The 12,928-nt window shown below is 43.4% G+C and overlaps 1 protein-coding gene across 3 annotated transcripts in view; it reads right to left on the bottom strand.

Annotated features, from left to right (window-relative positions):
• The window catches only part of MOCS1 (molybdenum cofactor synthesis 1), a 38,739-nt gene extending 32,081 nt beyond the window's left edge, over positions 1-6,658 (bottom strand). The window contains exon 1 of one of the 3 annotated variants that reach the window (XM_028724411.2): positions 6,362-6,658. In XM_028724411.2, coding sequence (XP_028580244.2) covers positions 6,362-6,529 — 168 coding nt within the window. In that variant the 5' untranslated portion in view covers positions 6,530-6,658. Of the gene's footprint in view, positions 1-6,231; positions 6,251-6,361 lie in introns of those variants that run through there. The other 2 variants (XM_028724413.2, XM_028724412.2) reach the window with 2 other exon arrangements.
• Positions 6,659-12,928: the final 6,270 nt, after the last annotated feature.

Raw genomic sequence — 12,928 nt, 5'->3', positions numbered from 1 at the left:
GTTGCTAGGTTTTTTGACAGCCAAGAAGCAAATGAGGATGGATTGCTGCCATTGCACCAGGAGCCGTTTAGTCATGCTGGCCACATGACCCGGAAAGCTGTCTGTGGACAAACACCGGCTCCCTAGGCCTGAAAGCGAGATGAGCACTGCAACCCCATAGTCGCCTTTGACCGGACTTAACTGTCCAGGGTTTACCTTTTTTACAGTGTGGGATCCAATGTCAGATAAGCATATCGTTGCTCACAAAATGAATTTTCGCTATAACACCACGCTCCTGCAGACCCCTCCAGAGCAGATTTGGGGGGGCGGGCGAATGACAATGGGAAGAAAGCGAAGGCCACCGTATCAGCAGAAGTCTGTTAATTCAATTCAACTCAGTTCGTTCAGGCACAGAAAAGAAAGTCAACTAGATCACCAGTACCCCAAAAGGAAGAGGCTGTGTACTACACAAACCCCTGGTGAAGGTTGAATCCCCTCCACCTACCACACAGGGGATCCTCTTTATCATCCGGTCATCTGCATGGGGTGGGAGTTTCCTCTCCACCCAAAATTGTTGGGGGGGGGGGGTACAGATTCATTACAACACAAGGGAAACACCCTGGTATGTGACATTTACCCCAGAGATTCTCAAATAAGAGGGGCAAGACTGAATCACGTTCATCTGAAGAGCTCTATCTCCTGGCAATTCCCCTACAACACCCTCTTGCCTTTCTGAAATTGTGTTCACACATCTTGTGTAAGTGGTGTCATGACTGTCCCAGAGGCAGTGATAGTGACAGAATGCCTAATGGATACTATATAATATATAATATGGTCACATCCACACTCTACCTTTAAAGCATGATTATACCGCTTCAGCAATAATGCAGAATCCCAGCAGATTGTTATGAGCGTTGGGAACTGTAGCTCTGGGAGGCCAGCACCCTTAAACTACAATTCCCAGAATTCTCTATGAATTTGGTCGTATCAGAATTACAGTACTTTAAATGCATAGTGTAGCTGTGACAAGTTATTATACTTTGATTTCGCTAGACAAAGTATACAACTGCAATGAAATTAACAGTTGGCTTCCACAATCCTCCCAGCAGAATAGCCCAGCAGACAGGTACATTCTGTATGTTTATCAGATTATTTTATTTCTCTTAACACCCATGTCGGATGGAAAACCTTGCTTTGAGGATTTACCATCTCAGTGATTCTGTTACTGAGTAATACTAAACAAAGGAATATGCTATTCCCTGTTGCTCTCTCCCATTGTCTGTCATATTTTGTTCGCCTGAAAGCTGAGGGTCATGCCCGCAAAAGCTTAAGCCCGCATACAAGAAACCTGAAAATCTACCTTAAAATACTGCCTACCTTCAAACAACCTCAGGCAAGAACATTTTAAAAAAGTGAACCAGCCACTCTAAAGCAGCTTATCTGTAGACTCTGAAGGTTCACATGGATATACTATTTCAGCTTTAAGCTCTGGTGGTTCTTCACTTGACTGTGTGACAGCTGTCAGCTTGCCAGATTCTAGTAAATCTTGTTAACTTGAGCGCCGACAGCCCTAAACTGAATAACAGAATCACAGAATTGTAGAGGTGGAAGGGATCCTGAGGATCATCTAGTCCAACCCCCTGCAATGCAGGGACATGCAGCTGTCATTCTTGACTTCACCCTCCAAATAATATAACGATTATTTATTTATCATTCCATCAAAAAGTGCAACAACAAAAAACACACGTAGGCAGAACCTCAAAGAGGGTAATTAAATCAATAGGCCATGCTGTTCAAATCATAACAAGTGTAATGGATTTATATTGCGGGATGGTAGACTTTGATGTTAAAAGAACATGGGTCAAATGCTGCTTAAGCTTTGGATTTACATGCTCCCCACCCGCCTGCCCCGGCCTCAAGGAAGAAACAAGGTTTTGCTTATACGTCAGAACAAAGGAAACTGGTTTAGTATCAGTTTCTTATAACAAGCCGTGATCATACTCCAGATTCAAATACAGTACTGCACTGAACCGAACGACCATTTAAGAAAACCACAGTTCTTCAAGTTCAGATGAAATGGGGAACTGTGGTTTGTTCAAGAGCTGAAATAAAAGCTTGCAGCCACACAAGATAAAGGGCACAAAAGGCGAGGAAGTGTGACAGATAATAAATTAACCTGTAACAGAAATAAAGATGTTTGCTGATTAAGATATTTTGTTTTCAGGAAAGTGATGTCTATGTGCCAGAAATCCATAACCTATCACAAACCTGGTTGACTTATAATTCCCAGTTTCAGGAGGAGGGGGGGTTAAGATGTCTCATGTGACAGAATGAATTCAATAATTTTGGACTATTGAGAAGTAAAGACTGCAAACCTATCACATGAATGGAAGGGATACAACAGACACACAGAGAAAGACAGGATGTTTACTTCTCATTACTTTGTGATGTACAGACATTCTGCCACTGTAACGCTATGTCATCTCTTTCTTAGCCTGAGGCTCTTTGCTTTTAAACTAGTTTCAATGTGATTTACAAGTTGATCATGAAAAACAGGTCTGAGGCCGAGCTGAAACAATACAGTAGTTTTCTGCAGAAATAGCAAAATGCCCGCCATTACTACTGGCAGAGAAAGGTACTGCATAACACACAGTCTGATGGTCCAACTACTACTTTTTAGCTTCTTACCAAGGCCAACATTTTTGGTCACCACTGATCCTGCCCCTCTCCTAATTCAGAGGAGAGGTGAGATCTTGTTTGGAAGCAAGGATTATTGAAAGGGCAAGAACCCATTCATATCTCATCCAAACAAAAGATGTGCTTACCACTGAGAAGTGCACATGTGGAGTCCTAGAAGGGTTCCCTATAAAAGTCGGTGAGGAGGGCAGTGGGTCTCTGTATAATCTGTCTCTGCTGTAGAGGTGGAACCACCCAGAGCAAGGGCTGGGTTTAAAACCTTAAAAACATTCCTGAGGTTAGGGAGCCAAACCTGGCACTTAAATGTGCAGAACCAAATGTGATCCTACTGACTGGAGGCAAATCCTGCCTCCTACTCTCAGTGTCCTCAGTTGGGTGGGTGGGGAAGGGCATATTTTGCCCTCCTACAACAGTTTACATTGCTGTATTTTGTTTTACTTTGACCCAATTGGCGACAATTTAAAACGAATTCTGATCCTCACAGCATAGCTCTGCTCCTTCATGCAAAAAGGCTTCATTTTAGTTTCCTGATAATGCCAACATGTGGAAGAAGTCTGGAAACTGTCGTTCATGTGTGCATGCATTAAAGTATGGGAATAAGAATTAAATTATTTCCTTTATTTTCCTACATATTTAAAACTACTGTATGTTGGTTAGAACTATCAACACACGTCCCATTCCTTCTGGACATGTGAAATGAAACCATACATAAGCTTTATGTATAAATAATAAGCTACTAGAGAAAGTCAGTTTCCGAGAACAACCTACTCGGCTTTCTGAGGGAAATAAATTTAGTGCCTTTCCAACCTGCTGTCAGGAGATATCTCAGAAGCTTCATACGTGTGTTTATACACACAGTGCATAGGAATGATTGCTGTAGCGGCATTTCTTAGAAGGATTAGAAGTTGTCAAGGTTGTAAAAAAACAAACAAAAAGTTGCTCTGTATGAATTAAAGCTATCTAAACAATTATTAAAGTTAACAAAAATTACACACAGCATATATTCAAAGTGACAAAATTTAGCTGAGTTATCTCTCTGCCTGATTTTCTGAATAGTTGTTTGGTAACTTTCAGCAGTAAGTTTTTTCATGCCACAAAGTGGATGGCTCCAATAGCTAATCATTATACACGATATCCCAATGTGAAAAAATATTCATAGAGGCTGCACATACATACCCTCCCCTCTCTCTGACTCTGACACACACACACACACACACACACACACACACACACAGAGAGAGAGAGAGAGAGAGAGAGAGAGAGAGAGAGAGAGTTTTATGCTGCATATTGTTGAAAAGACTACCTAATGGCTTTTAGCATGACAGTCAATATAGACCCTGGCATTTTAATAACATATAGGTTTGTCTATTTTAGTTATCATTAAGTGGATCTATGATTTTTTAATTTGTAGATCCTATATACGATGGATAAAACAAAGTCTACTAAGTCCCAGGTTCATGGGAAAGTAGAGCCTCTATTTCTTATTGAATGATATACAGCAGTCCCATATGCAATCAATACATACATTTTATTGCAGGAACATTTTGATCCTATTATAAGACCAATGCTATTACATTATCACTATGTTCACATTGATTAATGTTTAACTCATTCATAGATAGGTCATTTATATGTTATGATAACCTATTGCAATAGCTAATTAAACTTAACATTTTCAGTACTGAAAGAGAGAAGAAAAGAAAGTCACTCTAAATCTAATGCAGGTCACTTCCAGGTAAGTGGAAGTTCCATTGAAGGTGCTGTGAGTGATGTACAGTAAAAGATCGTCTTGCCTTGACTATTAGGAGTATATAAATAACCAAACATTTTTCTGCATTAACTTGTTTTTCTTTTCTGCACTTCAACCTAGAAAGCTCTAAGCTAGAAATGTGTGCTTTGCACTTTTTACAGAGCATTTGATTAAGTGCTGACAAAGTAAAAGATAATATAGTATAACATGTAACCACTTGCTTTTAATAATCCCCAAGTTCTTTCTTCTCATCTGTACTGTACATGCAATCCAGATACTGTTGGGAGTTAATTTTGTTCTGTCTCCAAACATATTCTGAATGGCAAAACTTAACTTCTCAGGTAGAACAGTGGAATGGTGTCCCTCAGAAGGTGGTGGGCTCTCCTTCATTGGATATTTTTAAGCAGAGGTTGGATCGCCAACAGGCCTGAATGTTTTAGCTGAGATTCATGCATTGCAGGGGGTTGGGCTAGATGATCCTTGAGGTCCCTTCCACCTCTACAATTCTGTGATTAATTGTTAGCAATAAACAAGTAAAAGTAGCAAGAAGATGGGGTTTAAAAAAAACTGGCACGAGGGTGACAGAAATTGAGTGTGAAATAGAAGAAATTACAGGATATGGGTAGAATTTACTTGGAGATGTATGGGTGGGAAGAGAAAAATATATAAGAGAAAGTGTTTCTACTTAACAGCCTCTGGATGAGCATACTCTGCCTTCAAAGAGGAGGCTGTCAGTACTTTCAGAGCAAGTATCTGTACTTCGAGGAAAGCTGAGGTATGGAACTCCTTGCTGCAAGGAAAATGTTGTGGCAGAGAATTTTGCAATTCCCAAAAATGGTTTAGATATCAGTAGAAAGTGATGTCATTAATTATCAGTGGATTATGACAAACTGTCTCCTGTCACCGTTTTGTGATTGACTCTGCCCCTGCACCACCATTTTGTGACTGGTGGGTAATTTTCATCCATTTCCAGAGGGCCTGGGGAGTGTGTGTGTGTGTGTGTGTGTGTGTGTGTGAAGTTTAAGGACCCTTGTTCCAGAATACTTACGCAATATTTCACTGTGCCATAAATTACACACAGAAATCAACCAGGGGCTTTTTAACTGCACACTTCCCTGATCCAGCATACATTGGTGGAATTACAGTTGGAAGGGACCTCAACGTTTGTCTAGTCCAATCCCCCAATAAGGCAGGAAATGTTCTGCTACAGAATTGCTGATAGGGCGCCATCTGGCCTCTGATTAAAAATGAGGAACTTCATCCTAGGAAAGGGTTTATTGCATTTGGAACCTGTGGTTTCGGGTCTGACCCCTTTGCGGCCCCCCCCCTCCCCAAAAGACAACATTTATTCCTTGCCTCTGTGTTCTCATGCTGCATCTTAACCCTGTCCTCTCCAGGCTCAGCATAACCCAACTCCTTCGCCCTTCCATTCAAAAAATCACTTCCCACCACGCCATCCATGCACGCTTGGCTGGAACTGGGCGCTTGCAAGACAACCTGTTTAAGTTGAACCTTCATCGCGCCGCCCCGCCTTGCCTTTCCCTTTCTATTTATTGCAACAGTAACCAAAAAAAGGTCCGATCCGCGGGGCTTGCTTCCAACAGACCTCTCCAACACCGACTTGAAATTGCGCAACTTGAAATGCGTCGGCGGCGCGTGCCTGGCTCCCACTTGCCCACAGCCTGCAAGCGCCATGGTGAGGAAAACCCCACACAGGGACATTGGCTGAAGGGGGAAAGAAACTCCCCTCGACCTACTCCCGAGTAAACACGCTTAGCGCCGCAGTCACACCCCCCCCCACTTACCTGGGAGGAAGCGAGGCCCGCAATGAATGCAGCAGGGCTTATTTCTGAAGGAGACCCTGCTAGGGCTGAGCTATGCATAGCCCCTTCCAGCCACCCACCCACCTGCCCCGGCCCCCTCCGCTCTCCTCACCTCCGCAGAGGCTGAAGGCACCGCGAGCGCCTGCTGCTGCTGCTGCTGCCGCGCCGGCACCCCAGAGCGGCAGCCTCGGCCAAGCGGAGCTCGGAAGGCCCCGGGCAGCTGCAGCAGCAGACACCGGCGCGCTCGCTGAGCCCTGGCGACGCCTAAGGCAGCTGCCATGGCTCCTGCCAAGGCGAACTCGCAGCAGCAGCCGCTGTTTCCCCCGCTCGCTCCGGCACCAAACTCAGAAAGATATACACACACACAGCTGCGCCGACCGACCGGCCGGCCCGGGCACAGAGAGGAACGGGAGGTCGGAACCCGCAGCCAATAGCGACCCAGGACGCTTCGATAGGCATGCTGGGATTTGTAGTTGGTTTGATTCGTGCTGCCTCATAAACTCTCCCCAGTTGACGCGGAAGTGCCGAGCCCGGCTGAGAGTCTAAAAGTAGCAAGAGACGCTATAAGGGAGAGTTTTGTGCAGAGGCGGACTGCTGGTTTCTGAGAGGGAGAGAAAGGGGCCTTCGTGAACTTACCTGATTTGTGTCTGGTTTTTTAAAGTGCTCTCCGTATGTTTATTCGAGGGTGGGGCGCGTCAGAGGCATAAATCCAAGGCTCTGCTGAGCAGAATGAGCAAGGAATAATAATATCGTTGCAAGCCATCCCTGTCTCTGAGCGGTGTGAGATTCCAGAGCTCCAGGCACTTGCCCAGGGTTCGTGTTTCCTTTTGGAAACGAGGCCCAACGGATACACAGTGGTGTCTTTGTGATATTCCTGAGCCTCTGATGGAGGGGTTTCCATCATTACACCCCAAGAGGCTCCTTAGATTCGAACTGCCAGCCCATATTGCTCTCACCCCCCACCCCTTCTCCAACTTGCAAACTGCTTGGAAATACAACTATTTTTTCCTCTTGCTTACTGCAATTCTGACTACCCAACTTTCTGGCTGACCCAGTCTTGCTGATGGGCTTTCTTAATGGGTCATTGCCCCTCCATTTGTCCTCTTTTGGTAGCCCATCTCTCTAGGTGATTATGGCATCAGAAAACCAGCCCATCTTATATTTCAACATGGTTTATATTTTAACGTGGTAATTTCAGCACCTGGCACCCAGGTATTAGAAGGGGCTGGTGGTGCAGAAATTAGAAGGGGAGCCCAGACATGCAACAAACATAACAATACATTTTACAGTCTAAAAGAGTTGGGGGGGGGGGTCACTCTCGTTAACCACAGACTCGGTATTTTCGAATAGCACCACTTATCAGCCATCTGAAGAGCATTTTTATTTTGAGGTTTCAGCTTCCAGGGATTATGAGCTCACATCAAAGGCACTGAAGCTTTCCCTGTCCCTGGAAAGAGAAGTTTCACTTGGTAAATTTCCCCCTGTTTGGCAGCTTTATAGAGTGGCCGGCCTTATTTTTAAACATTTTGATGATGTGGGCAGAGCCAAGGGTGCTCCTGCAGGAATAGAACCAATTGAAAAAACCAAACAAAACAAGATTTGTGTTTGCTTCTGGTGCGGGCAGATGAGTGCTGAGTTCCAGTGTGGGATGATGGAGTTGTGCAAGGCAATGGGTGGGAAAGCAATGCCAACAGATGTTGCTGATAAATTTCCACATTGCTTCACTTTCTCTCTCTCCCCCTCACACACTGTCAGTCTGAGCTGAGAGCTTTCAGGTGGGGGCAGTGGCTGCTGCCCATTGGAACTAGTGGAATAGAGGCAAGGCAGTTAACATGAGACACAGCTGCTGTCTCTACATCAGGTGGTTCGGCTGAATAATAACACATGCTCCTACTTTCCTTATTCACCTGACACAGTCCCTGTATTTTGTCCTCCGTCCTTTATACATATGTACTTAGCACATGCATGAGCCCAACCACCTGCTATGTATTAGGATCTGAAATGATGGGTAATTTGTGTCTACATTCAACCATATAGTTCTCTTTGAATATGTCAAAGTATATGTTGCGGGGTGTGTGTGTGTGCTTTTCAGCCTGTGGGCCTCATGCCTTTCTAGAAAAGCTTCACTGAGCCACATGCCACATGGAGGAACCAGAGACAAAAGCAGAAAAAAAAAGATATGCACTATTTTTTGGTGGGAGCTGCCACCCTCCCATAATTCCTCAGAGAACAGACATGAAGTTTCCACAAGTAAGTGCTGGATGTCTGGTACACTTTCTATTCTTAAAACAGTTATAAATTTTGTTTTAGCAGTCATAGCTTGCTAAAACGTTTAAGCTGTGCGTACAATCCAGTTTAACACAGTACTGTTGATTCCGTGTCTGAAAAACAAGCTTACCTTCAAATGAATGGAATTTGAAGAATTGTTAAGTGAGTTCCAAACACCATTCAAAATATTTGCCTTGAAAATTCAATTAAATAATGAATTTCTGCAACAGACTTCAGTTAAGTAGTCACCTTAGTAGTGGGCTGGATCGTATTTAAATACAGTGGTACCTCGGGTTAAGAACCTAATTCGTTCTGGAGGTCTGTTCTTAACATGAAACTGTTCTTAACCTGAAGCACCACTTCAGCTAATGGGGCCTCCTGCTGCCGCCGCGCCGCCACTGCACGATTTCTATTCTTATCCTGAAGCAAATTTCTTAACCCGAGGTAATATTTCTGGGTTAGCGGAGTCTGTAACCTGAAGCATATATAACCCGAGGTACCACTGTATTGGATCTACAGTGCAAGCATATACACATCAAATCAAAAGTAAGTTTCATCAAGTTCAGTGGTGCTTACTCCCCCAGTAAATGTATATGGTTGCAACTTAAATTACTTTGCACATCCTATTCAAGCTCTTTCATGATAGCCAAAAGGACTAATATGAAAGCATCAGTGGCAGACCCCTCTCCCTCTCTGATAGATGCACATTCATTAGACCATGTGTAGAGTCTCTTACATCAGAAGGATTTGAGAAAAGCTGCAGTCCATAAAACATTTTGACATTATATATGTAGAAGCGCCAATGGTCATACCGTGCAATATTTAAGAAAGATGAAACTGTAACAAACATCTGTGGGCCAAAGAAGCCCCCGGCCAGATTCTGCAATGATTCTGCAATGAATAAATAATCCAACTAAGATTCACATTTTATTAAATTCAAATTTAGTTTTGTGTCTGGGGAACCTGAAAATCCAGCCTATGCTCCTCCCCATTTCCATTTTTGAAATTAAAGAAACATTAACTATGCTTAAAGGCTGCTTAAAAATTTAGTACTAATATTTAGAATGCTGTGATTTCAACATCTTGTTGTAATGTAAGATTTGTGTTGAAGTGGGATTCAAAAGTTGATTTCCAGCTGTGGAAAGGATGCTGTATTTCCTCTGTGTTTCCAACCAGCAGAAAGAACACAAGAACAAAACCACCCAGCTCTTGACAAGAGCCTCTTGTGTTTTGGTAGCCATAGAGCTGTCATACTAAATTTCCCTTTAATAACACGTCTTTCACGTGACATTGAATGCACTTCATGTGGAAGGAAAGCTTCAGAGCATTGCTGACATGTCATTTGAGGAAAGGCAAAAGGAGAAAACTGACTAGAACAGAATACATTGATTTTGCTCTCGGATCGTCATGTACTTAATCCAACCACTCCTGACAAGAATGAAAGCAACTCAGGAGCCTCGGATCTGTTGTCCTTTTGATATAAACTGGTTAACTTCTGCTTAATTCTAATTTAAATCAGTGATGGAGCACCTGTGGCCTTCCACATGTTATGGACTCCAGCTCTCATCAGCCCCAGCCAGCATGCCCAATGGCAGAGCCAGCCTGGGTGAAATGCTGCCTCAAGTGGCAGAAGTGCAAGAGGTGGCGCTCTGCGTCATCCCCCCCCCCCCCCACTTTCCGCTACCGAGCAGGCAGCATTCTGGCACAGAAAAGCCAACTGAGCAGCAACACTTGGAGAAGCACCTGGCTCCCACCGAGTTTGGCACAAACCAGGGGGATGGCAGTGGCAGAAGTAGGTCGTGGCACACAGGGCCAGGAGTCGCCAATTCCCATTTCACCACAGATTGGCAACCCCTTGTGTAAGCAAGCAAGCAAACAAACAAACAGGGTTCTGCACCAGTCAGGTTCATCGTTCTTTTTTTAATTATCCAGATCAGTTCCAGATCAGACACTGGCTTCAAAATATGGTTTGGCAAATCCGCTCCACTTCTCAGTGGGGAGGAGTTGCAGTGGACCACGTGGTCAACCACTCCCCACCGGGGGCAGGGGACTTTGTCCCCTGTTGCCTGGAAATCCCGGCCACGTCAGAGCCCGGCCAGCCAATCCGCAGCCAATCAGTTTGGCCACTCTGAACTTGTTTTGAACTAGTTTAGAATATGTCATATAGGATTTAGATGAATTCAAGGACCCCACTATAAACGAATGTCAATATTATCGTTGTTTGCAGTTGCAATCCATTTCCAGTTAAATAACTATTACGAGAAATAAGTAACTTATGAAAAACTGTATTTTGATATGCTAGTTCAGCCTTTGCCAACTTGGTGCCCTCTAGATGGTTTGGACTATAGCATCATCCCCCGAGAGTACAGCTATTGGTGAAGGGTGTGCTAGTTCCATGTATGACTAACACTACATCCTGCAGAGTTTTGTCAATTATATGGCAAACAGAATGAGTGCTGAGTGTCCAAATATCTTTCCCACACTGGCTTGCATAGCAGAACTGGAAAATATAATTTGAGCTCATTTCAGGTATTTTTGTTTGTTTGCATGTCTCCCAGCACTGAAGAACAGCAATCATGGGGCTATTTGATAAATCTGTGACACGATGATCCAATTTACAATTCTGTGTATAGTTCTGCTCATCCCATTTAAAAGTACTATGGAGTTAGGAAAAGGAGAGAATTTTTTATTTATCTAATATTGAATCAAGCGATAACCAACAACCAAAGATAGAAAAGGCATGTTTAATACACTGAGGAGGGAAGGAATTTTGAGTGGGATAGTGAAGCTTGGTTCTTTGACAGTGACTTATTCCTCTATCCCAGCCTTTGAGATTTCACACTGCATTCCTAATATGCCTCTGAAATTTCACAATGCATTTCTTGTGTACCTTTAAGCCTCTTTTAGCAGCTGCAAATTGCAGAAAAGAAAGCTGAATAATGAGCCCAATATTTTATCCTTTGCTTACCAGAGGTTGCCAACCTTTTTGAGCCAAAAAGTGTTGTGGGTACTGGTCACAAAATGACTGCTGTGGGGGCATAGCATAACATAATGGCTGCAGTGGGTACATGGCGTAACAACCACCATGTCTTAAAGAGTGGGGGGAAACCAGGGACTCAGCTATACTGCTGCAAATAAAATGTTTTAGGTATGTTTTAAGTGCTATATACAACTTGACACTAGATGGGGATGGTGAGCCTTCTAGAAATTTCAAATTTCAATTTCAATGGGTAACCAGCCTTTTTTTTATTATTATTATTTAAAAAAAGCATTTTCAGAATGTTTTTTATATGTGTGTAGATTCCAGGTCCACAAAATGGTATGGCCATGCACTCATCAGTCACCACTATGCTTGCTCACAGAGAGAAGCTCTTTGCACCTCTCCCAGCTTCAGAACAAATAGAGGAGTGGGCATACCATCCTGGGAACCAATGAAATGTGGGCATGTTCAGGGGGTGTCTTCAATGCAGGGGTTGCTGAGTGAGTGAAAACTGGAACTGAGCAGGAAGAGCAAATAATATCTTTTTTGTACGCCACATTGTCAACCCCTGATTTATGCAGAGTCACAAAATAAACAGTCTTCGTATAACATAATTTGTATAGTCCATAATATAAAACATAGACTCTATTTATAAAATAAATAACAAGTAACTATTTCACGGGAGTAAAGGAGCTATCAACTTCTTTTATTAGCTTCTTTTTATTAGCTTCCTAAAGCAGGAGAGTTCAGGGGGCCTGGCTGTCTTTTCTCACTTTCTCTTGCCGTTGCTTTGAATTTGTTCAGCGAAACAAACACCATGTCCCACAGTGGCAGGGGTGTGTGACAGGGCCGGTTACACAATGGGAAAGCACATTTCTAACTCCGTGTGAGCTGTCATTCCAACCTTTCTGTTGCGGCCATGACGGTAACGTGAGGAGAAAAGGTCCTATTGTTCGCAGGCCTCCCTTGAAGCGATTTCGTGTGGTGACTGAAGTGACTCTTATACCACTGTCTACGGGAGGTGATGGAAATGACATGCCCCAAATGTCACCTCTGCAGCAGTTAGACTGGGAAGCCTAATGCGGTTTTATCTGTCTGTCTATCTACACACACACACACACACACACACACACACTGCGTGTCCTTTATCTCAGAGCCCTTAGTCGGGCCTAGCACTTTGTTTTACATTGTGTACCATACAATACAACTTGTAGTCGTTCTGCTTCAGCAACAATAAAAATACATATGTGAAATATATTTGCCCTTTAACAAATTTCATTTCATTCCATCAGTGCAAAATTCACTTTCTTCATATGCTTTCAAGTGTATGTTGTCCTGATTGCCACTCTGGACAGGATTCAACTAATGAGTCAGTGGAAGTCCTGTGCAACGACTTCCACTTGTACAAGGGGGCTTTGCCCCTACCCAAAA

Source organism: Podarcis muralis, chromosome 3 (genome assembly GCF_964188315.1).
Source record: "Podarcis muralis chromosome 3, rPodMur119.hap1.1, whole genome shotgun sequence".
NCBI classification, from domain to species: Eukaryota; Metazoa; Chordata; class Lepidosauria; order Squamata; family Lacertidae; genus Podarcis; species Podarcis muralis.
This window is presented reverse-complemented; position numbering and strand designations above follow the sequence as displayed.